Source organism: Columba livia, chromosome 14 (assembly GCF_036013475.1).
Source record: "Columba livia isolate bColLiv1 breed racing homer chromosome 14, bColLiv1.pat.W.v2, whole genome shotgun sequence".
In the NCBI taxonomy this organism is placed as follows: Eukaryota; Metazoa; Chordata; class Aves; order Columbiformes; family Columbidae; genus Columba; species Columba livia.
Window position 1 is genome coordinate 17,350,887 of NC_088615.1, and position 24,902 is coordinate 17,375,788.

The 24,902-nt window shown below is 59.2% G+C and overlaps 5 protein-coding genes across 7 annotated transcripts; 3 read left to right on the top strand and 2 right to left on the bottom strand.

The window, feature by feature from the left end:
• Positions 1-5,643: 5,643 nt before the first annotated feature.
• Positions 5,644-9,807, top strand: LOC110359571 (SLC35A4 upstream open reading frame protein). The gene is made up of 3 exons (XM_021289181.2): positions 5,644-5,703; positions 5,803-5,901; positions 7,190-9,807. Exons 1-3 carry the CDS (start codon positions 5,689-5,691, stop codon positions 7,385-7,387), a joined length of 312 nt encoding a protein of 103 aa, XP_021144856.2. The 5' UTR covers positions 5,644-5,688; the 3' UTR covers positions 7,388-9,807.
• On the top strand, positions 7,971-9,807 carry SLC35A4 (solute carrier family 35 member A4). The gene has a single exon (XM_005516042.4). It carries the CDS (start codon positions 7,971-7,973, stop codon positions 8,916-8,918), a length of 948 nt encoding a protein of 315 aa, XP_005516099.3. The 3' UTR covers positions 8,919-9,807.
• Positions 9,808-11,778: 1,971 nt separating this feature from the next.
• CD14 (CD14 molecule) lies at positions 11,779-14,316 on the bottom strand. The gene is made up of 2 exons (XM_013367291.3): positions 14,124-14,316; positions 11,779-13,291 (listed from the first exon to the last, which is right to left on the bottom strand). The coding sequence occupies exons 1-2, from the start codon at positions 14,177-14,179 to the stop codon at positions 11,926-11,928; spliced, it is 1,422 nt and encodes a 473-aa protein (XP_013222745.3). The 5' UTR covers positions 14,180-14,316; the 3' UTR covers positions 11,779-11,925.
• Positions 14,317-15,554: 1,238 nt separating this feature from the next.
• TMCO6 (transmembrane and coiled-coil domains 6) lies at positions 15,555-22,907 on the top strand. Of its 3 annotated transcripts, none has more exons than XM_065030234.1 (12): positions 15,555-15,694; positions 16,189-16,313; positions 16,557-16,666; positions 16,800-16,983; positions 18,131-18,235; positions 18,819-18,904; positions 19,459-19,575; positions 20,257-20,368; positions 20,452-20,626; positions 20,717-20,811; positions 21,882-22,043; positions 22,425-22,907. In XM_065030234.1, the coding sequence occupies exons 1-12, from the start codon at positions 15,616-15,618 to the stop codon at positions 22,587-22,589; spliced, it is 1,515 nt and encodes a 504-aa protein (XP_064886306.1). In that variant the 5' UTR covers positions 15,555-15,615; the 3' UTR covers positions 22,590-22,907. The 3 variants fall into 3 exon arrangements, with proteins under 3 accessions (XP_064886306.1, XP_064886307.1, XP_064886308.1); XM_065030235.1 differs by having other exon boundaries at positions 20,720-20,811; XM_065030236.1 differs by having other exon boundaries at positions 15,580-15,690.
• Positions 22,822-24,871, bottom strand: NDUFA2 (NADH:ubiquinone oxidoreductase subunit A2). Its single transcript, XM_065030245.1, has 3 exons — positions 24,708-24,871; positions 24,512-24,618; positions 22,822-23,019 (listed from the first exon to the last, which is right to left on the bottom strand). The coding sequence occupies exons 1-3, from the start codon at positions 24,809-24,811 to the stop codon at positions 22,928-22,930; spliced, it is 303 nt and encodes a 100-aa protein (XP_064886317.1). The 5' UTR covers positions 24,812-24,871; the 3' UTR covers positions 22,822-22,927.
• Positions 24,872-24,902: the final 31 nt, after the last annotated feature.

Consider the following 24,902-nt stretch of genomic DNA (forward strand, 5'->3'; position numbering starts at 1 on the left):
GAACATGTTTTTTCTCTTTTTCCCACTCTTGGTAGAGCCCCTGGGCTGGACACAGCCTCCCGAGGCCAGAGACCTGAAACCAGCAGCGGCACAGCCAGGGGACGGGGCTGCTCCAGCCTCGCTGCTGGGAAAGGACAAATGTCCTAGTGCCACGGTCCAGTGCCAGGTGAAGGGCGGGAGGGACCTTGAGCCACAGGATGAGGCACCGCACGTGGGACCAAACACGTCCCATTCCTTGTGCCTGGCCCAGCCACCGCATCAGACACCACGCCCCCAGTGCTGCTGCCACCAGCCCCACACCAGCCCCTGGGGCATCGAGTGCACCTTCAGTCAGTTTGTAGACGACACCAAGTTGGGTGGGAGTGTTGATGTGCTGGGGGGTGGGAAGGCCACACAGAGAGATCTGGACCAGCTGGATCGATGGGCTGAGGCCAATTGTTCACAAGGCCAAGTGCCGGGTCCTGCACTTGGGTCACAACAACCCCATGAACGCTCCAGGCTTGGGGAAGAGCAGCTGGAAAGTGCCTGGAGGAAAAGGCCCTGGGGGTGTTGGTGACAGCAATGGAACGTGAGCCAGTGTGTGCCCAGGTGGCCAAGAGGCCACCAGTATCCTGGCTGGTACCAGCACTGGTGTGGCCAGCAGGACCAGGGCAGTGACCGTCCCTGTGCTGATCACTGGGGAGGCCAAACCTCAAATCCTGGGGTCAGTTTTGGGCCCCTCATGCCAAGAAAGGCCTTGAGGAGCTGGAGCGAGTGGAGAGAAGGGAACGGAGCTGGTGAGGGGCTGGAGCACAAGTGTGATGGAGCGGCTGAGGGACCTGGGGGGTTCAGCTGGAGAACAGGAGCTGAGGGGAGACCTTCTGATCTCTGAACTGCCTGAAAGGAGCTTGGAGCCAGGGGGGTCGGGCTCTGCTCCCCAGGAACAAGCACCAGGAGCAGAGGAAACGGCCTCAAGTTGCGCCAGGGGAGGTTGAGGTTGGGTCTGGGAACAATTTCTTCCCCAAAGGGCTGTGGGGCATTGGAACAGGCTGCCCAGGGCAGTGCTGGAGTCACCATCCCTGAAGGGCTGGACAGACGGACATGAGGTTCTCAGGACGTGGGTGGGGTAACAGAGGTGGGCTAACAGTTAGACTTGATGATCTTGAAGGTCTTTGCCAACCAAAATGATTCTGTGATTCCATGACTTGCCAGGACAGGAGCGGAGGTGGAATGAGACAGACTCAAGGCCTTAATACTTCAGAAATGCTCCCTGCACTGGGTACAGTTTGCTGCCCCTGTGCTCCCCGCCTCTGCAGGCTGGAGCTGCACCAGCGCATCCACCCCACAGCCCATCACTGCCAACACGTGTCAGATGGCAACACCAGTCCCTGCGCAGCTGTGGGGCAGCCCCACGGGTGAACCTCCCCACGGCTCTGGCAGGACTAGGGACACTCAACAACTGCAGCCCTGGCCACTGTGAAATGGAGAAATAAACATAACAGCAGAGTCAATTATGCTGTTAAGCAGCATTCTTTATTTTATCAGCGCTGGAGAACACTGGGGATCATCCTCCGTAAGTGCTCCCAAGACTGGATGCTCTTGCGTTGCTTATATTCACATAATTATTACCTATGTGTTACAGTTTTTGAAAATTTTTACATACCTCTATACTAAGAAATAATTAATTATGTTAGTTATATTCTGTTTCTTACTTACAATACACCTCTTAATTATTAGTTAATATAAACTAAGCACTCTGCTTCTAAACAATGTATTACTTCATATTCTATCTCCCTCTTGTCAGGCAGAAGGATCTAAAGCTTGAAAAATATTCCCTCATTTCACAGGTGGTCAGAAAGCATTCATCTCACCTTAACTGGTTAATGATGGGTACGTGTTTTACAACTCAATCACAGTATACATTAATTTGGCAGCTTCTCTTCAACTGCAGCACAGTATCACAGTATCACAGTATGTTTGGGATTGGAAGGGACCTCAAAAGATCATCCAGTCCAATCCTCCTGCTGGAGCAGGAACGCCTGGGTGAGGTCGCACAGGAACATGTCCAGGTGGGTTTTGAATGTCTGCAGAGAAGGAGACTCCACAACCTCCCTGGGCAGCCTGGGCCAGGCTCTGACACCCTCACTGAGAAGAAGTTTTTTCTCAAATTTAAGCGGAACCTCTTGTGTTCCAGCTTGATCCCATTACCCCTTGTCCTATCATTGTTTGCCACCGAGAAGAGCCTGGCTCCATCCTCATGGCACTCATCCTTTATATATTTATAAACATTAATAAGGTCCCCCCTTAGTCTCCTCTTCTCCAAACTAAAGAGCCCCAGCTCCCTCAGCCTTTCTTCATAAGGGAGGTGCTCCACTCCCTTCAGCATCTTCGTTGCCCTACGCTGGACCCTCTCCAGCAGTTCCCTGTCCTGCTGGAACTGAGGGGCCACAACTGGACACAATATTCCAGGTGTGGTCTCCCCAGGGCAGAGCAGAGGGGCAGGAGAACCTCTCTGACCTACTGACCAGCCCCTTCTAACCCACCCCAGGTACCATTGGCTTCCTGGCCACAAGGGCCCAGTGCTGGCTCATGGTCACCCTGCTGTCCCCAGGACCCCCAGGTCCCTTTCCCCTACACTGCTCTCTAATATGTAATTTCCCAACCTATACTGGAACCTGGGGCTGTTCCTGCCCAGATGCAGGACTCTACACTTGCCCTTGTTAAATTTCATTAGGTTATTAACCCCCAGTGCTGCTCCTCTGAGGGGGACGTGGAATCACAGGAACATTTTGGCTGGAAAAGACCTTTAAGATCATCAAGTCCGACCGTAAAGCCAACACTGCCCAGTGCACCTCTAACCCGTGTCCCTGAGCACCACATCTGCACATCTGGGTGACGGATCAGCCTCTTTCAGGGGGTAAACCCCCTTTCACCTGCAAGGCAGCATAGCCGGTGTTTGTTGTGAGGAGCCACTGAAGCAGGACTGTTGTTTGCACAAAACTGGGGACAGAATCACAGAATCACAGAATCGACTGGGTTGGAAAAGACCTCAGAGATCATCGAGTCCAACCCTTGGTCCAACTCTAGTCCGTTTACTAGATCATGGCACTAAGTGCCATGTCCAATCTCAGTTTAAAAACCTCTAGGGACGGCGAGTCCACTACCTCCCTGGGCAGCCATTCCAATGCCTGACCACTCTCTCTGTAAAGAATTTCTTTCTAATATCCAGCCTAAATTTCCCCTGGTAGAGTTTAAGCCCATGCCTCCTTGTCGTATTGCTGACTGCCTGGGAGAAGAGACCAATCCCCACCTGGCTATAACTTCCCTTCAGGTAGTTATAGAGAGTGATGAGGTCACCTCTAAGCCTCCTCTTCTCCAGACTAAACAAGCCCAGCTCCCTCAGCCTCTCCTCATAGGTCTTATGTTCAAGTCCCTTCACCAGTCTTGTTGCTCTTCTCTGGACCCGCTCCAGCACTTCAATGTCTTTCCTGAGCTGAGGGGCCCAGAACTGAACACAATACTCCAGGTGTGGCCTCCCCAATGCAGAGTACAGGGGAAGGATCACTGCCCTTGTCCTGCTGACCACACTAGTTTTGATACAGGACAGGATACCGTTGGCCTTCTTGGCCACCTGGGCACACTGTTGGCTCATGTTGAGCTTCCTGTCAATTAGCACCCCCAGGTCCCTTTCTGTCTGACTGCTCTCCAGCCACTCTGCGCCCAGCCTGTAGCGCTGCAGGGGGTTGTTGTGACCAAAGTGCAGCACCCGGCACTTGGCCTTGTTGAGCTTCATCCCATTGGAATCAGCCCATTTTTCCAGTCTATCCAGATCCCTCTGCAGAGCCCTCCTGCCTTCCAGCAGGTCGACACTCCCTCCCAACTTGGTGTCATCAGCAAATTTGCTGATGATGATCTCAATCCCCTCATCTAAATCGTCAATAAAGATGTTAAACAGGACTGGACCCAACACTGACCCCTGGGGAACACCACTAGTGACTGGCCGCCAGCTGGATGCAGCCCCATTCACCAGCACTCTCTGGGCCCGGCCCTCCAGCCAGTTCTTAACCCAGCGTAGAGGACACTTGTCCAAGCCATGGGCTACCAGCTTTTGCAAGAGTATATTATGGGAGACAGTGTCAAAGGCCTTGCTGAAGTCCAGATAGACCACATCCACAGCTTTCCCCTCATCCACCAGGTGAGCCACCTGGCGCCTGAGCCCAGCGGGAGGACCGAGAGACACCAGACTGGGAATCCTTCATGTAAAACCAAGTCTCTGCGAACTAATCCCGGAATGCAAACTGATTGCTGTATTTAAAACGTTAAGCTAGGGGGAAGGGTAACCCAAGAGCCAGGAATCCGTATTTTAAATAAACAAAGAGGGGGAGGGGGTTGCTAGAATTAGACAAGACAGGTAAACTGAGGCAGGGTCGGGTGTCCGTAAACTTCCTAAGGAGACAAACCCACACAGATGAGTACAAAACAGCTTTTCTTTGTTGCTAAAGCTAGGTAAGGCTTCTTAGGAAGGATGGATATTTGTGATTGCCAAGACAGTTTAAGGCAATTTGTATGAATTAGTTGCAAAATGAATTTATGTCTTTGGAGATTCATATATACATGATACCCACTATACATTTATACTATATTCATGCTTCAGCGATACAAATGTCCAATGCTGAATACCACTATCTTTAAGAGAAGATCTGAGCTGCTATTTAATGAAAATGCAACCTCGGGCAGCGCTTTCAAAGTGATCTAAATAATATTTCTATCTACATAAGCAGGGAGCTGAGAGCCAGCGTTTGCACAGAGGTTAAATAGTGTTTTCTGGGTGTCACGGTTCTGTAACTCACGCTCAGGTTGCCCCTTGGTTTTTCACACCATCTCATCCTTCATGGCAAAAATTTATCCAGATTCAAAATTTTATCTGATTACCTGAACTCCAGATGATTGTTTTACTTTTTCTCAGATGTTTTTTCCTGTCAGGAAAGAAATGCCACGAATCACGTCAGATGTTAGCATTGAAATTACCATCAATAAATTGAAATACTTTATTTTGATGGGATATATATAGTACAACACAAGTAAAATTCTTTTGGGGAAGAACGTTGAATTACATTTAAAGGGCATGAGAATAATGAAGAATTCTCATTGCCAAGCTAACTCATGTAGTTAGACCAACCAGCAGGGAACAGGGTGGGAATTTGTGGGGTTTATTCGTTATTTATTTTTATTATTTGGGGCTTATAAGCAGGGGCTTTTCGACCTTTCTGCCCTATTCTGTGTGCCTGCCTTTAGCAGGACACCCAGCCTTCCAAAATCGTTAATAAAACAAGCTTTGCTGAGAGATCCCGCCTAGGATCCACTGGCAAAGACGACCGTTTCCTACATTTACCAGAAGCCCACTGAGTATTTGCCATTAACCCACCCCGTGCCACAGGCCCCGCGCCCCAGGGCAGCGATCACACACAGCCCGCAACCCCCACCCGCGGGGGCGGATCAGGGCAGGGGCACCAGCAGCTGCCCCCAGGCCCGCTGCTCCGGAGCCCGCACCGGAGCGGAGCGGCGCGGCCCTCGGGGGACGCCCCCACGGTGACGGCGGCACCCCGGCCGCCTCAAGATGGCGCCGGGCGGGCCGGCCGCGGGGGACGCATGTGGCGTCACGTGACGGTCCGCCGCCCAATCAGCGGTGGGCGGCGCTGCGCGGGGAAGATGGCGGACGATAAGGTGAGTGGGGCGGCGGGCGGGACGCGTGGCCGCGGGTCCGGTCTCCGTGCCGGGTCCGGCCCTTGTGCCGGGTCCCTGTGAGCCCGCGTGTCTCCGCAGGACCCGCTGCCCAAGCTGAAGGACCTCGCGTTCCTGAAGGACCAGCTGGAGAGCCTGCAGCGCCGCGTGGAGGGCGAGGTGCAGGCGGGCGTGGGGCAGGTAACGCGACCCCGCGGGGGGTGACCTGGGGCGGGCCCGCAACCTGTCCTGAGAGACCTGCTTTAAAAACAAACAAATAAACAGACAAAGAGTAGGAACCGATTCCCTTGCCAATATAACAGGCCCAGGCAGGATCTCTCAGCAAAGCTTATTTTATTAAAGGTTTTGCAAGGCCAGGTGTTCTATGGAAGGCAGGCACGCGGGACAGGGCAGAAGCTGCTGCTCGTGTTCCCCGATTCTCTCCCCCGTTCCACATTGCTGGGTACAGAATTCTAAGTACCCGATGCTTCCCGGCTGTCCTGCCTCAGTTTCCCTCTCTAACTGCTCCAGTTGTAACAACCCTCCCTTATCTATTTCTTTCCATTGAAGGTCTGGTTTCTTGGCTCTCTGGCCAACCTTCCCCCCAGCTTAACTTAACCACAGCAGTCAGTTTGGAGAGCAGGGAAAGGGACCCGGGGGTCCTGGGGACAGCAGGGTGACCATGAGCCAGCACTGGGCCCTTGTGGCCAGGAAGCCAATGGTACCTGGGGTGGGTTAGAAGGGGGTGGTCAGTAGGTCAGAGAGGTTCTCCTGCCCCTCTGCTCTGCCCTGGGGAGACCACACCTGGAATATTGTGTCCAGCTGTGGCCCCTCAGTTCCAGCAGGACAGGGAACTGCTGGAGAGAGTCCAGCGCAGCCATCAAGATGCTGGAGGGAGTGGAGCATCTCCCGTGTGAGGAAAGGCTGAGGGAGCTGGGGCTCTGGAGCTGGACAAGAGGAGACTGAGGGGGGACTCATTCATGGGGATCAATATGGAAAGGGGGAGTGTCAGGAGGATGGAGCCAGGCTCTTCTTGGTGACAACCAGTGACAGGACAAGGGGCAATGGGTGCAAACTGGAACACAGGAGGTTCCACTTAAATGTGAGAAGAAACTTGTTGTGGGTGAGGGAGGCAGAGCCTGGCCCAGGCTGCCCAGGGGGGTTGTGGAGTCTCCTTCTGTGCAGACATTCCAACCCGCCTGGACACCTTCCTGTGTAACCTCATCTGGGTGTTCCTGCTCCATGGGGGGATTGCACTGGATGAGCTTGCCAGGGCCCTTCCAACCCCTGACACTCTGGGATTTAGCACAAAGAGACTTTGTTTCACATTCAGGGTCTGGTAGCTGATGTCTCTCAGTTCCCAGCTGCTGGGTCAGGCCTCAGATCCACAAAACATTACTCTTTCAAGGACTCCTCACGAAAACCACGGGGTCATGTCCCAGCCCCGCGGTGGCCATGCCTGCTGGCTCACCCTCCCTCTCTCCCGCAGGACGGCTCCCTGCTCGCCTCCCCCTTCCTCAAGGGCTTCCTGGCCGGGTACCTCGTGGCCAAACTTCGCTTCTCTGCTGTCCTGGGCTTTGTGGTTGGCACCTGCACGGGGATCTACGCTGCTCAGAACTACGCTGTGCCCAACATTGAAAAGACAGTCCGGGACTATGTCAGCTCGCTGAAAAAAGGCCGGGACTAGCGCGGGGCCCTTCGACAGCGGTGACTAGAGCAGTTACTCCTTGGTCAGCAGGCGCAGGAGATCCCTGAGGCTCACAGAGGCACGTCACACACACACCGTTCCTTTCCACTGGAAAAGGGCTTTACACCACGTTGGTGTGAGACACCAGCAGGTCTGGTGATGGGGTGTTCATCACAGCATCGTGACAGCGACAGTTGCCCCACTGATCCACAATAGCTTGGAAGCGTCGGCAGCCAACGGTTTGCCAGCTGCCTTTCCCCTGCCGCTGTCCCCATGTCCCTGCAGACGGAACAGCTGCCTGCGACGTGTCACCACGTTCCGCACCCGTACACCCTTCTGCTGGGCGCACGCTTTGCCCCAGGAACGTGCTTTGTGTGGCTTCTCAAGGAGACCTGTAGTGCTCTTCCTAGTGACAGACAAAATCCTTCTCCTCTACTGCGTCAGAAATGTAGCAGGAAACGTCCTGTTTTAATCAGGCTCATTAAATTCATGGTATTTAGTCTCTTCTTGAGTGTTCTAGGGTGCGAGTCTGCCTGGCCTGTTTGTGCTGACAGCAGCTTGCCCTTCTGCCTGCCACCTGAAAATGGTGACACTTGGTAACGCCGCTGGCCCCGCACGGCGGGTGCTCCGCAGGGGGCTCTGGGGGCTGATGCTGCTCCTGTCTGTAGCCATATACGGCTCTCACGCTCCCCTCCTCACCCTCTGCAAGGTGGATGGGACGATCCCCTTCAGCTCCGCGTCCGTCGTGGTTCTTGTCGAGCTGACAAAACTGCTGCTCTCCCTCCTCTTCCTGCTGACCTGCAACCGGGACCTGCTGCGTGTGGCTGTGTCGTGGCGCCACATCATCCCCTTCGCCCTCTCTGCTCTGCTCTATGCTGCCAACAACAACCTGGTGGTCCACATGCAGCTCTTCATGGATCCCAGCACCTACCAGGTGCTGAGCAACCTGAAGATCGTCAGCACTGCGCTCCTCTACAGCCTGTTCCTGCGGCAGAGGCTGGGAGCACGCCGCTGGCTGGCGCTGCTGCTGCTGCTGGCTGCGGGGCTGAGCTACAGCTGCGGCGGCCTGCGGGACCCCGGCAGCACCTCCGAGATGCAGCTGCACGTCACGCTGCTGGGCTTGGTGCTGCTGGCAGTTTACTGCCTCATATCGGGCTTGTCCGCCGTCTACACGGAAGCCATCCTGAAGAGCCAGGCGCTGCCGCTCAGCCTTCAGAACCTCTTCCTTTACTTCTTTGGGGTCCTGCTCAACTTGATGGGCTACTTGTGGAGCAGCGCGGAGGGTGGGTTCTGGGAGGGCTTCTCCTCCTGGGTGCTGGTGATTGTGCTCAGCCAGGCCTTGAACGGCTTGATCATGTCCGTGGTCATGAAGCACAGCAGTAACATCACCAGGCTCTTCGTCATCTCCTGCTCCATCCTGGTCAATGCCCTCCTGTCCGTCACCCTCTTCAACCTGCAGCTCACCCTCCTCTTCTTCGTTGCCGTCTCATGCATCGGCCTCGCTGTTCACTTGTACTATGGGGTGACGTAGCTGTTGACCCTGCCCTGCGTGCCCTGGGGTGATCTCCAGCCGTTCTCAGGGGTGCTCTCAGCTCCTCAGCGGGCCTCTCCCATCGGCCTTGCTGCGCTGCTGATGGCAGGAGGTGTTACTGGTGGATGGGTGCAAGAGCAGCACTGTGGGGGGAGGTCCCTGTTCTGGGGGGACACTGGGCCCCACTCCAGCCCTGCTGAGCTCTGCCACGGGGCTCCTGCACCCTTGGGTGCCCCCAGCCGCCCCAGTGGGTCCTGAATGTTCTTGCAGTGTGTCACGTTTTGAGCTGCATCCCCACCTTCTCCACACCAAAGAGCGCACCCGTTCCTTGTGCCTGTAAATGCTGCGCTGTGGGCTCTGTGCGCGGGCAGCTCTGCTGCACGACCGCTGCCCGGCCAGCCTTGCTCTGACACCGTCTCCCCTCCCATGGGTGGTGTGTCCCCATGTCAGGGGGGCCATGTCCACTCGACATGCTCAGCTGATCCCCAGCCCGTGGCCCCAGGGGAGCCCCAGTGCTGCAGGAGGTCACCCTGCTGGGCTGAGCCCCCCGAGGTGGGCAGAGGTTTGTCCCTCCGGGTCTGTGGAGGTACCAGCCACGTGCACAGGGCTGGGCTCTGCTCCCTGCAGAACTGCACATGGGGGCAGGGGCGTCTCTCCCCCGTCTGCAGTTTTCCAGCCCCTGGCTGAAGGGCCCCTCTCCTCAGCCTCATTCCCCTCAGTTGTGGTGTTGCTGCCCTGTGCAGAGCAGATGGGGAGTGGGGGGTGTGGGATCTGCTTTGCCTGCTCCCAAAAAGGGAGACAGGGCTTGGATTTGTACCAAGGTGGTGGCTGGTGAGCTCCTGGCTCCACTGGCCCTGGCCGAGGGTATTAAAGCTGCGGTTCAACAGTAGGTGCATGTGTGTCCTCGCTGTGGGAAGGTGTCTGTTTGCTTGGCGGAGTTTTGGGGGCTGGGGACGTGTCGGAGCCTGATGATGCTCATTGTTGAAGGGGCACCTGCTTTATCCCATGTGGCAGCAGCCCAGGGGCCACCAGCCCCCCCTCCGCACCTGTTCCCATGGCTGGGTTGTGCCCAGCCTGTGCAGGCAGGTGTCCCACAGCAGAGCAGGGTGGTTTGTCTGGGGCTGGCTGGTCCCCTGGTACCTGGGGAGATTGGTTAGAATCACAGAATCATTTAGTTGGAAAATACCTTCAAGATCATAGAGTCCAACTGTTAACCCAGTACTGCCAAGGTCACGTCTAACCCATGTCCCTAAGAGCCCCATCTATACATCTGTCCAACCCTCCAGGGATGGTGACTCCAGCACTGCCCTGGGCAGCCTGTTCCAATGCCCCACAGCCCTTTGGGGAAGAAATTGTTCCCAGATCCAACCTCACCCTCCCCTGGCGCAACTTGAGGCCGTTTCCTCTGCTCCTGGCGCTTGTTCCTGGGGAGCAGAGCCCGTCCCCCCTGGCTCCAAGCTCCTTTCAGGCAGTTCAGAGATCAGAAGGTCTCCCCTCAGCTCCTGTTCTCCAGCTGAACCCCCAGGTCCCTCAGCCGCTCCATCACACTTGTGCTCCAGCCCCTCACCAGCTCCGTTGCCGTTACTCTGAGCCCCCTAGGGGCCTGCCCAGGGGTCTCCAGGCGGGAGGTTCAGGCTGGGTTGAGTCGCTGCCAATGGAGCAAACAGCAGCTGGGGCCCTGTCAGGAGCAGGTCTGGGGGGGATGTTCCTCACAGGGGTGCTGCCAAGGGCACATGAATCCTGGGCTTCTGGGACATAAGGATTTCTTCCCTCCCCTCCAGCTGCTCCAGACTGGTGTGAGCTGGTGGCCCAGCCCCACATCTTCCCCCTTGACCCACACCCATGTGCCCTTGAACATGCCGTGGACCCCAAGGGCACCCAGCTCCATGGCTGGACCCTGGGCCCCGTTTGGCCGCTCTCTGGCTCCAGCCATGTGTCTGCACACACGCTGGGCTCTCAGCCGATGACCGGTCCAGCCCGTGTCTGCTCGCAGGATACAGGGACTTGTGTGCACAACGGAGAGTGAGGGGACACAGGCAACACCCAGGAGCAGATTTTAATGAGAAGACAAGACAGACCACGGGGACAACCTGCAGGGTTTGTCCAGGCGAGCACTGTCCCCCTGTGACCAGCCCCTCTCCCCCATTCCCCGTCCCCCTGTGCTTATCCCCCTGATCCTCACTTTGGTCCTTCCCACAAACGTTCCCAAGAAGTTTTGCACATTCCCCCAACCCCCTCAGCACCCCAGAATCAATTTTCTCTTTCCTGTGAGACATTTCCTGAATAACCCAGAATCTGGAATGAACCCATTTTCATCTTATCAGTTAAAAAGTTTCTGGTTGAACCTCTTCGAGGTCACACTTGAGGGGTTTGTCCACCAGTGCCTCGAGAGCTCAGGTCTCGGTTGCTGTCTCCGTTACCCCCCGCTCTTTAGTGTTTGTGCACAGGGCTGTTTAATTTAGTCATTTTTCCTGTCCTTTGTGGTTTTTCTCTTGTGCTGAACGGCAGTTGAGCAAACACCTTCACAAACCCCATCTCCTCACAGCCAGGGCCCAGCCGCAGCTGGGGGGGGTGGGGGAGCAGCAGAGGGGCTGCGGGGGACACAGGGTACGGGGGGGGGCTCTGGGCAGGGACCATCAGACCCCAGCACGGCAAATCTGATGGAGCTGAACTCCTGTTTAGGGCAGACGACATCACAGGGACAACGGGGGCACATCGGGGATTGGGGACCTGGAATTTGCCATAAGGAAAACTCCTTTGGGAGGGCACAGCCCTGGGACAGAGCAGGGCAAGGGGCTTTGCTTGGGGCCTTTCCCAAAATTTGTGTGGGCAAAGCCACAGCCACTGTGGGATAATGCTGGGGACAGCCCTGCTCCACAGCAGAGCCTGGACTGGGGACACCAAGAGACGCCCCACCAGCACCTGGGGTCCTGTGAGTCTTCCCACGGATCTCCTGGCCGCGCAGCCCCCACAGGGACACGCTGGTGGCAATGGTCACGCATCCCCTTCACACCCTGCGGCAGGGCCGGAGGAGCCCGGGCCGGGACCTGAGCAGGCAGACAGCCCCGGCCACGCCGAGCAGGGCCAGGACAACGCAGACAGGGGCGATCACAGCAGCGCGGTCACACTGCAGCACCGAGACCGGCACGTCCCGCACCAGCCTGCCCTGGTAGCGCGGGGGGGAGCGACACGTGTAGCCCTGGGGCCAGCCCTCCCCGAGGCTCCCCGTGCCCCCCAGCGCCTGCAGCGCCCCGGCCCCCGCGCAGGAGCAGTTGTAGGGGTTCCCAGCCGCAGCCACGACCCGCAGCTGCCTCAGGAGCTTCACCTCATCCCACGGCAGCTCCGTAATCGAGTTGTTGTCTAGGTGGAGGGTGTCCAACACGGGGTAATTCCTGATGGAGGGGGCAGCCTGCAGCATGTTTTGACTCAGGAAAAGCTTCTTCAGCGAGCTGAGGGAGGTGTCTACGGTGTGGAGGTGGTTGCAGCTCATGTCCAGCACTTCCAGACTGGGAGGCAGAGGTGTGAGGACTTCATCCAAGCCAGTGTCGGACAAGTTAAATGTTCGGAGGGACGCTGGCCACTGGCAGGAGGAGGATGGGGCTGCCAGGAGCTTGTTCTGGCTGAGATCCAGATGCTGGAGCTCGGGCAGCAGCTGCAGGCTCTCACACACGCCATGGTAGGACGTCAGGTTGTTGCGTTGCAGGCTCAGTACCTGCAGCTGGGGGAAAGCCCCCTTGCAGAAGGTGGGCATCAAACCCTCATCCCCAAGGCTGTTTTGTGCCACGTCCAGGGAGCGCAGAGCTCTGAACGTCCTTCCAATGCCGCAGGGCAGGCTGGTGAGGTGGGAGCCAGTGACAGCCAGCTCCTGCAGCGTCTCCAGCCAGCTGCTCAGGCCGGACAAATCCTCCTCACGGCCCGTCAGCGGGGCAGATGTCACATTGTGGAAGTGCAGGGACAAGATGGGCAAGTTCTGGCCGGCCATTTCGTCCCAGTTGCCTCTCCCCTCAAAAGTGCAGCTGTCAAATACCAGCTCCTGCACCTGGGTGTAGGAGAAGAACCTCAGGACTCGGGCCAGGAGTATCTCAGGCACCAGAAGATCACCAAAAATGATTTTCCTGATGACAAGAGAGCCCAGCATGTCAATAGTGGGGGGGTCGAGGTCGCTGATGGGGAGGGCCACATATCTCTGCAGCTCTCCCCCCCGAAACTCCAGGACAGTGGCTGCTAGGCACTGGATGATGCTGCCGACGCTTTCCTGGGACAGGTTGTAGCACACACAGTGCTCCTGCGTGCGGTTGAAGAAACACCTGCCCTCTGCCTCCAACAGCCCCAGCCCCAGCAGGAGCAGAACAGCCACATTCATGGTGAACAACCTAGAAACGAGGAGAGCAGCGGTGAAAGGCAGCGCTTGTGGTGGCTGAGAGGACCATCCGATCCAGCCGACTGGAGTGATTGGGCAGGTTGAGCCACCGCTCAGGGACACGGCACTGCCCTCGTCCCTCCTGCCCAACGCTCCGGGCTGCTCAGCCAGGGCTCAGGGCAGAGCTCAAATCGCCAGGGAACACCCAGGAGCTACCGCCGGGCAGGGAGGTGGCGGCTCTGGGCACACCCCACCCCAAAACCAGGGTTTCAGCAAAGCAGGGTGGCTCCTCCCGGGCGCTGCGCTCTGCTGGCCGGGCTGCACAGCCCCGTCCAAACCCAGCAGGAAATCACCAGGAGAAATTAGAAATGTTGAGTTACGGATAGTGAAGCCGGATCTATCAGTCTGACCGCGGGACAGGAGAGCCACAGCCGTTTGTTTCTCTGCATGCTGCGCTGTGTGATCCGGGGCAGGAAATTGCAACAGGGCTTCTTATTTTCCTTTTCCTCGCTCAGCGATTTGATTCATTACCAGGCTCCAAGGGGACAGCAAAAAGTAATTTCTGAGGGTCTGTACTCACCCCTGTCAGCACTGAATATTGCTTTGCTGTCCAGCTGACGGCTTATCAACAGATTGCAAATAAAGCAGCAAGCAAAGCTAAAGGCTCCCAAGAATGTGCTGACTCAGCTGTGTCCTAGCACCCAGATGGTCGGTAGCGAGGAGCCTTTGGGGGTCTCCAGCCCAACCTCCTGCTCCGAGCAGGTCTGTTGCCAGCACAAGCCCCGATCAGCCACAGCTTTTTCTGGCTGCGCCTCAAAACCCTGGGTGGACGGAGCTCTCCCTACCTGTCTGTGCCTCCGCGGGGCCGCAGCACGTCCCGGGGAGCAGCTCTGCTGGCCATGTCCCCCTGGCTGGAGGGGCAGCACGAAGCAGGAGTAGGTTTGTCCAGTGACTCAGCAGCCAGCTCACACCGAAATGTTTCCTTGCCCCACGGCTGCTTCCTCTAGCTGCTGCCAAACGCAAGGCTGGGGTGCCGGAGGCTGTGCCAGCGCTCGGCTCTCCCTGCGCCTGCTGCTCCCCAGGCTCCCGCCCCAAGATACCGCGGTGCTCGCAGGTGTCTTCCTGCTGCTGGCACTCCCGCTGCCCGTCCTGCCTGCAGCTGCGGGCGGCCAGGGCCGGGGGGCACTCACAGCTGGTCCGGGCGCTGCCCTGGCTCCCGCTGCCCGACTTCCCCAGCGGGACCCGGCCGTGCCGCGGGAAGCAGCGTGGCGTGCAGCAACCGCCCCGTCAATTCTGCTTCGCTTCTCTGCAGCTGCGTGCTGGGAAGGGGGTTGGTGTAAGTGCCAATGCTGGTCGTGTTCATAGGAGGGATGAGGGACAAGAGGAAACGGCTTCAAGTTTCACACAATTCAAGCTTAGATTGGGTATTAGGAACAATTTCTGCCTGGAAAGGGCTGTGGGGCATTGGAACAGGCTGCCCAGGGCAGTGCTGGAGTCACCATCCCTGGAGGGCTGGACAGACATGGAGACGAGGTTCTCAGGGACATGGGGCAGTGGCAGGGGTGGGGTAACAGCTGGACCTGAGGATCTTGAGGGGCTTTTGTAGGAAGAAATTGTTCCCCAGATCCAACCTCAACCTCCCCTGGCGCAACTTGAGGCCGTTTCCTCTGTTCCTGGCGCTTGTTCCTGGGGAGCAGAGCCCGACCCCCCTGGCTCCAAGCTCCTTTCAGGCAGTTCAGAGATCAGAAGGTCTCCCCTCAGCTCCTGTTCTCCAGCTGAACTCCCCAGGTCCGTCAGCCGCTCCATCACACTTGTGCTCCAGCCCCTCACCAGCTCCGTTCCCTCCTCTCAACTCGCTCCAGCACCTGAAGGCCTTTCTTGGCGTGAGGGGCCCAAAACTGACCCCAGGATTCGCGGTTTGGCCTCCCCAGTGCCCAGCACAGGGACGGTCACTGCCCTGGTCCCGCTGGCCACACCAGCGGTGCTGTCCCCGGGCAGACCCCGCTCCCGTCCCTGCAGCCGGTGCTGTCCCCGCCCGCCCCGCAGGGCCCGGCCTCGCAGCGGGGCCGCCCGCGCTCCCGCTGCCGCCGCCGCAGCGGCGGGATGGCGGGGGGGGCCGAGCCCGGGAGGGGCCGGGGCTGAGCTCCTGTGCTGGGAGCCGGGGGGCCTGGGCCAGGGGGGTGCCCGGACCCGCCGGCCGAGCTCTCGGGGGCTGCACGACCCCGGCCCCGCTTCCCGCGGCTCCGGCACCCGCCCTGCCCGCCGCCCCGCCCCGGGCCCGGCCAGCCCTTGTCCCCGCCCCGGCCTCCTCCTCCTCCTCCTCCTCCTCCCGCCGCCATGTGGGGCCGGCGGGGGCGCTGGGCCGGGCGCGGCGGCGCGGAGGAGCTGCGGGCCCGGCGGCGGGAGCGAGAGGCAGGTCCGGACCCAGGGGTGCGGGGGGGTTTGCGGGACCCTGTGGGCACCGGGGCCGCTGCTGGGAGCCCCGCGGCCGCCAGCGCTGCCCCGCAGCGGGACCAGCCGGGGCCCGGGTCTCCGCACCCGGCCGCGCATCCCGGGGCGGTTGGCAGCTCTGGGCTGCCGGCCCGCTCGGGAAAGCGCTTTACAGCCTTATTTGTCTCTAATCCGTGTGGCTTTTCTGCCCGGGATGCCCCTGCGGTTTGGGCTTTGCAAGGTCTCCCCCGGATAAAACCAGCCCTGGGTCCCTCCGGGTGCAGCCCCGCGGTCCGCACGGCCCGTGCTGCCGGTCTGCCCGGCGCTGGCCTCGCACCTTGACCCGCACCCGGCCCCGGGCACGGCCTGACTGCGGCCGCTGCCCCGCGGGACCGACTGGGGGCTCCTCCCTGACAAAGGGAGCTGACGGTGTTTGGTGGGATGGAAAAGCGGGTGGTGACGGGACCGGTTCCACGGCAGCTCTCAGGAGAGCCCGGCGGCAGGAGCAGCTGGTCAGCAAGCGGCTCCTGCGGGAGGACAGCGCGGCAGAGGAGCGTGGACGGGATGGCGCAGAGATCGTGCCGGACCCTCTCTCGGAGGACGAGGTGAAGAGCAATGGTGTTCTCCGTGGTGATGGGGGTCCCTGGGGTCTGCCCCAGCCTCTGGGCATGTGGAGCAGCCCGGGTGGTGGGTTTGGGAGGGTTTTCTGAGTCACTGCCAGACATGGTGAGAAACAGGTGCTTTGCGACCATCTTTGTGCCCTGGGTTTCTTTGCCTCCAGGATTAATGGGATGAAATCTTCACCTTGGTACTGCTTGAAATTCACCCATCTTTTCATTTTCGGATAGGTTCTTGAGCTGCTCAGAGGCGTGCAGAGAGGTTCAGAGGACAGGAAAAGATCGCTCAGCCGCCTCCGCCACGCTCTGCAGAACAAGGACACTCAGCAGAAGTTTGTCAGGTCAGCCTGGGTTGGGCACCGCGTGGCTGGGCACGTCCAGAGTGGCCCTTTGTCCCAGCCGTTGTGCGGGTGAGCTGCTGTGTGGCCGAGGGTGGGAAGGCAGGAGGTGACAGTGGCCTTTGTGTCCCGCCAGGCTGGTCGGCAGCATCCGGACGCTCGTGGGGCTCTTCACCAGCAGCCTGGCTGACGTGCAGATGGAGGCCGCGCGCTGCCTGCACGAGCTGTCCCACTCCAGCGACCCCGCTGTGGCCGAGGCCTGTCTGCCAGTGACCTCCTATCTCCTCACCTACCTCTCGGGACACAGCGTTGAGTTCACAGTAAGAACCGTGCGTGTGTTTGCTTGCAGCTCTGGCACCTGATAATCCTCTGGTAGCAGTTGGGCGCTGACCTCCTTTGGCCACCCCCAGCCTAACAAGGCTGACATAGGAGCGCTGGTGGGAAGGGATGCTCTGGAAGGCTCCAGTTCATCCTTCCCCTTGGAGCAGGACTGTCCCCAGTCCTAGCCCAGGGCAGCGTGGCTTTGTTTTGGAAATATAGAGACCCCCTTCACTGTGCCCCATCCCAACACCAATACGAGTTTGTTTCCATCGTGTTTGCACCTCCTTCCAGGCAGCTGCAGCCTGCTCTGAGAATCAGAGAGTAGAAGCATTTTGGTTGGAAGGGACCCTTAAGATAGAGTCCAACCATAACCCACCCCTGTCCCTGCCCCATGTCCTGAGAACCTCACGTCCGTCTGTCCAACCCTCCAGGGATGGTGACTCCAGCACTGCCCTGGGCAGCCTGTTCCAATGCCCCACAGCCCTTTGGGGAAGAAATTGTTCCCAGATCCAACCTCAACCTCCCCTGGTGCAACTTGAGGCCGTTTCCTCTCATCCTATCACTTGCTACTTGGGAGAAGAGACCAACACCCTCCATGCTTCAATACTCCCAAGCCTCATCCAGGCCAGGCAAACCCTCCTGCCGCAGCCCAGGACACACTGGTTTGCCACATTTGCAATGGCCAGTTCATCTCCAAGCCCGGTTTGGGGAGGCAGGGGGACATTTGGGGACTGCAGGCTGCGGCAGCAGGACTCCATCGTCGGACAGAGGGCCTGGGCGGGAGGCACCTCGGCGTCTGTGTGGTGGGTAAAGCAGGAACACCAGGTGCAGGTCAGCTCAGGGCAGTCACCAGGGAAAGGCTGTGGAATGAGAGGGGTCTTGGGGAAACATCGTAGCAATAATTAGAAGCCTGAAAAACCTCCAACCTAGAAGCGATCAGATCCCAACCTGAGCCGGATAGAAAAAGGATAAACTGAAGCTGATCCAGCTGGGAATGGGGTAGCTGGAGAGCCTTGAAGTTTCCATCTATATTTACCCCTCTGAATGTGGCTTCAGCCGCGCCCAGGGGACGTGTGTGCCCCGGTCCCGGGGTGCTGGCGAAGAGGGAGGCCGGAGGAGGTGACCTGCTGTTCTGGGGTGTTGCAGGAGCTGTGTTTGTACACGCTGGGGAACCTGGTGGTGGAAAGCGAAGCTGTGAGGAAGCAGCTTCTGCCTCAGGGCATCATTCCGGTGCTGGCGTCCTGCATCCAGGTGGGTGAAATAGCTCAGCTGCGCTTCCCCTGCCCCAGAAAGAGCCTTTTCTGATGCCCTGCAGGCGCTGGCTGAGGGCACGGAGGTACCAGCCACCTTCCCGCTGTGGGCATAGACCCCTGCCCAGGGCTGTTCCTTGCGGGTAAATGTCTCTGTGGGCTCTCCTGCACTCCGTTTTCGGGGCTCAGGTCACCACCTTGTGCTGTTCTCCAGCTGAACCTCTCACATGCACAGCTGCGGCTGTCAGATGGGGAGCTGCAGGCTCTCCCCTCGGTACGGCTGGGCTGCAGCGGGCAGATGAGGCCGACACAGTGGGGAGGGCTGTGGGGTGCGGATCTGAGTGCCCAGAGCAGCTCTGCTGCCGTGTTTGGGCTCTGGGATCCCTACAGCTGCAGCTGTGTGAGCCCAGGGAGAGTGACAGAGCAGCTCTGGTGTGGCCACAGCTTGCTCTGTCACTGCGGTCCCCTGCTGTGCCCACAGACACGGGCAGGCCACGCCGCTCGGCTGCCCGGTTTGGCGTTACAGAGGAGTCGCGCAGCCCGGCCCTGCCAGGTGGCATTAGCCGTGCTCTGTTTGATTGCAGTCCCCGCACGAGGCGGTGCTGGAGGGTCTGGGTTACGTCCTCTCGCAGCTGCTCCAAGCCAAGGAGGCCCCCACAGAGATCGTACCGTGAGTCCCACCCTTGTCACCCTCCGTCAGGACGGGCCCTGGGGCCTGGCGTGGTATTTGTGTGCCAGGGACAGCGACACCTTTCCCATCCCAGTGATGTTAATAGTTCAGAGCAGAATCTTACCAGGACTGCAGACATTTTGCTGCAGATCGGGGTGCGGGGCTTGACTCCTTTCCCTCAGCCTCATCGGAGCAGACAGCTCTGGTATTTCGGTAAAGGACAGTGTTGAGCAGGGCAGGCTCGCAGGGAAATTCTGGCTGTGTTCCTCCTGCGAAGGAAAAGATCAGCTTGACAGGCCCCAGTGCCAAAAATGTGACCCCAGCCATGGTGTCCTGAGTGCCCCCAGGCCCTGCCATGGACGGGGGGGTTGTTTTGGGCATTAGCCCTGCCCGGCGCCACAGCCTGGGCTCGGAGCATCTTCCAGGTGTGGTTTTAGAGCATGTGGCCCCCACTATGAGGGAGAGCAGCTCCTGCTTGGTGGCCAGGGCCAGTGTCCCCCTGTCACTTGTCTGTCCTGGCTGTGCCTGTGCTAACTCTGCCGTTCTGCCCCCAGCTTGGTCCTGGACTCTGTGCTCCCCCAGCACATGCTGCGACTGGTTTGTTCTGGTCTCAAGGCTGGGACAGGAGCAGCCGTGGAGTTTGCGTGGTGTCTCCACTACATCGTTTGTAGGTAAATGTGCTTTTCTCCTCGTTTTGAGTTCCCTGAGGGCAGCCAAACAGAGAGGCACGAGGGCACAGGGTCCTGCCAGGGCACCTGGATTGCCACCCCTCGCCCCTTTCCCTTGGGAACGCAATTCCCTGCCACCCGGGGCATTCCTGCTCTGCCATCCGAGCACACAGGTGCTATTTGCAGGGTCACCGTGTTCTTTGTGGGGTGATAACAGGTGATAAATCCGAGGAGGCTGTTCCCAGTCCTCTGAACCCCCCCAGTCGCCTCCCTGTGTCAGGAGTTGCCCCCCACGCTCCCCAAGGCAAGTTCCCTGGCTCCTGGAGCTCTGGGTTGGCCCAGTGTCCCCTGGCCAGGCTGGCTGCCACCAGTGGTCCCTCCCGCCTCGGCGCAGCTCCTCCGGTGTCACCTTCGAGCAGCCCCAGCAGAGACACAGGCACCTGTGGGCACTCAGGTGGATCAGGGCTGGTGTTTCCAGAGCCACACGGATAATTCCAGTGGATCTGTTTGCCAAGGGCTTTTCAACTTTCTTGTGAGCTCAGAGGCAGCTGCTGTTCGAATGTGGAACAAGCCCTGTGCTGGTTTAGGAGAGCGCTCTGAATTGCCAGACGCTGTTGTTTGGCGAGGGCTGCAGCTGTTTTCCCTGAGGGGTGAGGGTGACCGCGCTGTCCCTTCCCTTTGCAGCCACATAGCCGATGCGGCACTGCTGTCCCTGGGCACCCTGCCTGCCCTCACCACGCTCCTGCTCGACCTGGCTTCCGAAATCCCCCTGGATGCTCCCGAGGGCCTGGAGCTGGTGAGAGGCGGGCAGGATGCGCTGGTCCCGGCGCTGCGTGGGGACCGTCCCAGCTGCAGGGCTCTGTGTTTGCCCCGTCACAGCTCGTCTGCCCAGTGCTGCGGTGCCTCAGCAACCTGCTGGCGGGGGACACGGGCTGCCAAGGCCAGATCCGGGACGAGCGCCTGCTGGTCGCCCTCTTCCTCATCCTGCAGAGCTTCCTCCAGCAACATCCCTTCATTGTCCAGGAGGGTCTGTGGCTGCTCAACAACCTCACAGGTGAGCGCCCGTGGGGCTGGGACCTGCCCAGCAGTGTCTTGTCTGCAGAGGCCTCGACTGTACTGATATGTTCCTCCTCTCCCACCCCAGCAGACGAGCCCTTCTTCTGCTCTGCGCTGCTCGCCCTGGACTTGCTCCCGGCCCTGCTGCAGCTCCTGCCGTGCTCCCCGATGGCCGCTGAGTTGGTAAGAACTCGTTGGGCGTTCAGGAACACGAACCCCGCACACGCGATACTCGGGGTGGAGGCTGGCTGGGGGCAGCAGCAGCTCGGCAGAAGGTCTCGTGTCATGGCAGAGTCACCATCTGCCTCCCCTGAGGTCACTGTGTCTGTACGGATGATTGACAGAGCCTTGTTCAAGCAGAAGAGGGGTCCTGAAGTAGATGATCCCAGATGAGCAGGCCCGGGGAGGCTGCGGCCACCTGCTTTTGAACAACCCTGAAGCTCTGGGGAGATGCTGTACCCTGGGTGGGGATGGAGAAGGCTTCTTCTTGTCAATCATACTCCAGGCTGCATCCCCAGCTCTGCGGGCAGCAGGTTTGGGGGGAACATGCCCCTCTGCTCCACTCTGTGAGACCTCCTGCAGTGCTGCTCCAGCTCTGGGTCCTCAGCACAGGACACACAAGGACCTGCTGGAGAGGGGCCAGGGGAGCCACAGGAATGACCCGAGGCTGGAACAGCTCTGCTGGGAACAGGCTGAGAGAGCTGGGGTGTTCAGCTGCAGAAGAGAAGCCTCAGGGAGACTTTATTGCAGCCTTTCAGTACTTAAAAGGGGAGGATAAGATGGGGACAGACTTTTTAGCAGGGCCCGTTGCAACAGGACAAGGAGTGATGGTTTTAAACTAAAGGAGGGAGATTCAGGCTGGACATGAGGAAGAAATTGTTGTCCCTGAGGGTGGTGAGAGCCTGGCCCAGGTTGGCCAGAGAGGTGGTGGATGAACCATCCCTGGAGACATCCCAGGCCAGGCTGGACGGGGCTCTGAGCAACCTGAGCTGGTGAAGATGTCCCTGTCATGGCAGGGGGGGCACTGGGGGAGCTGGGAAGGGCCCTTCAACCTAAACCATTCTGTGATTTTGAAGAGCATTTTGAAGAGCATTCACAATCCAGGTGGTCGGTGGGCACGTGGCTTTGGGGAAGCACCTGGTGGGACCTCGGGAGGACACGGAGAATTCTCTGGAGCCCCCTGCGGCCATGGGGAACCTGCCTGCTAACAAAGCGCACATCACTCACTCCCTCTCTTTTGCTTCTCATTCCAGGTCCTGACGGTTCTGTGCAATATCGCAGAGAAGGGCCCAGCCCTGTGCCGGCAGCTGCACCAGGCTCTGCCCCTGCTGCTGCCCGCGCTGGCACTGCCCGACCCCCAGGCCGTGGGGCAGGGCCTGGAGCTGCTGCACCTCCTCTTCCTGCACTGCCCGGAGGTCAGCGCGGGGCTGCCTGCCCCCATCAAGCATCCCTGGGGATGGGGATTATTATTGCTTAATTAACAGTGCCTGTAGGCACTGCCACGCAGCCCCTGCTCCCCAGACAGGGTGGCACTTGGGGGGAGAGGGTGGAAGGCCTGCACTGAACAAGACTCTTTTGGGCGGGTTTTACCGTTTGAGGTTATTTTGGGGGGATTCTTTTGACTCAGCTGTGCTTACTTAGAGCTCTGTGCACTCCCACCCAGCGAGCAGCACGGCTGGAGTACGCGACTGGGGATGACAGCGTGCGGTGGGCTCTGGGGATCCCTGGGCAGCACCGCGGGGGCTCAGGGCACACGGGCCCAACCAGGCAGCTCTCACCCCTCTCCTCTCCCCCAGGTGGCTGCCGATTTCATCAGGCAAGGCGGGCAGCAGGCCCTGGAGCAGCACCAGAGCAGTCCAGTGCTCCAGGAGCGGGCGCGAGCACTGCTGGACATGGCCAGGCAGCCCCCGGGAGCATCTGCCACCGGTCCCGGCCACAGCACAGTGTCTGCCTTCCCCTAGGCCTCCCGGGGGAGCAAAGCGTTTGTTCCCTGTGTCCAGCTTTCCGAGGGCTGCTCAGGGCTCTGACCGCCAGCAGCAGCGCGCAGGCTGCCCCACGCGTCCCCGGAGCTCGGTGCGGCCGCAGAGCCGAGCTGCAGCCGGGCCACGGTGCTGGGCGTTGGTGGTGAACAAACCTGCCGTATCAGCCCCTCCCTCAGCAGCTACTTTGGGCGTTAAACCCAACACACGAAGCCCAGGGTAAGCACGTTGCATTTATACAATTGATAAGTTAAAGAGACACGTTACACAGTAAAGATCATCAGTCATGTCTTCAGCACACGCATGTTTACTGTCTGTCTTCATGCTTTGCTTTTCACAATGTCCTCCAAGGCCTTGGCTACCTGGTCCACAGTGAGGTTGTCCAGTGACACGCTCTTCTCCTTACCAAACTCTGCAGGAAAGACAGAGGATGAGAGAGGCGGCAGGTGCCTTGGTCCTTCTCTGGTGCAAGAGCTCCCCAAAGCCCAGCGTTAGGTTTCACAAGCAGCACTAACATCACAGCCTGGGCTCCTGTCACCTCCATTTTGCACCTACCACCTCCCTGTGCCCCAGTTATCGCTGCCACCTTCTCTACTCTCAGCCTTTCCCTCGTAGAGAAGCCAGTGTGGTCTCACACATTTCCTCACCTCTTGGTTCATTTTGCTGCACAGCAGCTGGGCAGAGGCCACCACGGCACCCCAAAGTGACCGGGCGGCTCTCAGACCGCTCGCCGCGAGGTGCAGTAAAACGGCGCTGAAAACCTCGCTGTTCCCACAGCTTCCCCCACCCTGCCCGGCACATACAGACCAGACCCAGCGGCTCTGCCGTCCCCTGCCCTCACACCGGGAAACCGGTGCTCAAAGAGCTGTTGTGTGTCTTCAAAATAAAGTTTCTAAATTATTTTTGCCTATTCCCAGGCAACAAAGCCTTTACAGAGGAGCTTTTCTTCTTAGTCCTTGGCATTTGGGCATCTGGGCAGGAACAACCCCAGGTTCCAGTATAAGTTGGGGAATGACCTATTAGAGAGCAGTGCAGGGGAAAGGGACCTGGGGGTCCTGGGGACAGCAGGGTGACCATGAGCCAGCACTGGGCCCTTGTGGCCAGGAAGCCAATGGTACCTGGGGTGGGTTAGAAGGGGGTGGTCAGTAGGTCAGAGAGGTTCTCCTGCCCCTCTGCTCTGCCCTGGGGAGACCACACCTGGAATATTGTGTCCAGTTGTGGCCCCTCAGTTCCAGCAGGACAGGGAACTGCTGCAGAGAGTCCAGCGCAGCCACCAAGATGCTGCAGGGAGTGGAGCATCTCCCGTGTGAGGAAAGGCTGAGGGAGCTGGGGCTCTGGAGCTGGACAAGAGGAGACTGAGGGGGGACTCATTCCTGGGGATCAATATGGAAAGGGGGAGTGTCAGGAGGATGGAGCCAGGCTCTTCTGGTGACAATCAACAGAAGGACAAGGGGCAATGGGTGCAAACTGGAACACAGGAGGTTCCACTTAAATTTGAGAAGAAACTTGTTCCCGGTGAGGGTGGCAGAGCCTGGCCCAGGCTGCCCAGGGGGGTTGTGGAGTCTCCTTCTGTGCAGACATTCCAACCCGCCTGGACACCTTCCTGTGTAACCTCATCTGGGTGTTCCTGCTCCATTGGGGGGATTGCACTGGATGAGCTTTCCAGGGCCCTTCCAACCCCTGACACTCTGGGATTCTGTGATTTCACTGAGAACACAGTGAAAACAAAAAGCAAACTTGTTGGTTATTTTTATAGGAACCCTACAGGGCTGGGAGGTCACAGACACGAGCTGCCAAACCGCCCCCCGAGCTGCAGCTCCCTCTGTGCCCCCGAACCCGAACCCAAACCCCGCCGGCACCCGCGGCCCCGCTGGAGCGGCCGAACCCGGGACACCCGCACGCACCGTAGCGAGCCCAGAGCCTGGGCTGCACCCCCGAGCACTCGCGGATCAGGATGGGGAAATCCGGGTTCGCCTTCTTCAGGGTCACGTAGTGCTGCTCGATGAAGTCTCTGCGGAGGGAAGGACGGATGAGCGGCGGGTCCCCGCGCTGAGCCCGCCGAGCCAGACAGGCCGAGGCCAGACCCCCGGCCCCGCTCACCTGGCGCCGCGGCTGCCGGCCGAGCGCTGGCACAGGTGGATGCGCAGCTCCCGCAGGCCGCGGCCCAGCCCGGCCCCGATCCCCTTCACAGCGGCCGCCGCCATCTTCTCTCCGCTCCGGACAACAACACGGGGGCGGGGCTTCGGCGACGGCCAATCGCAGCGCCCGCCAGTGGCACATCCGCCAATCACTATG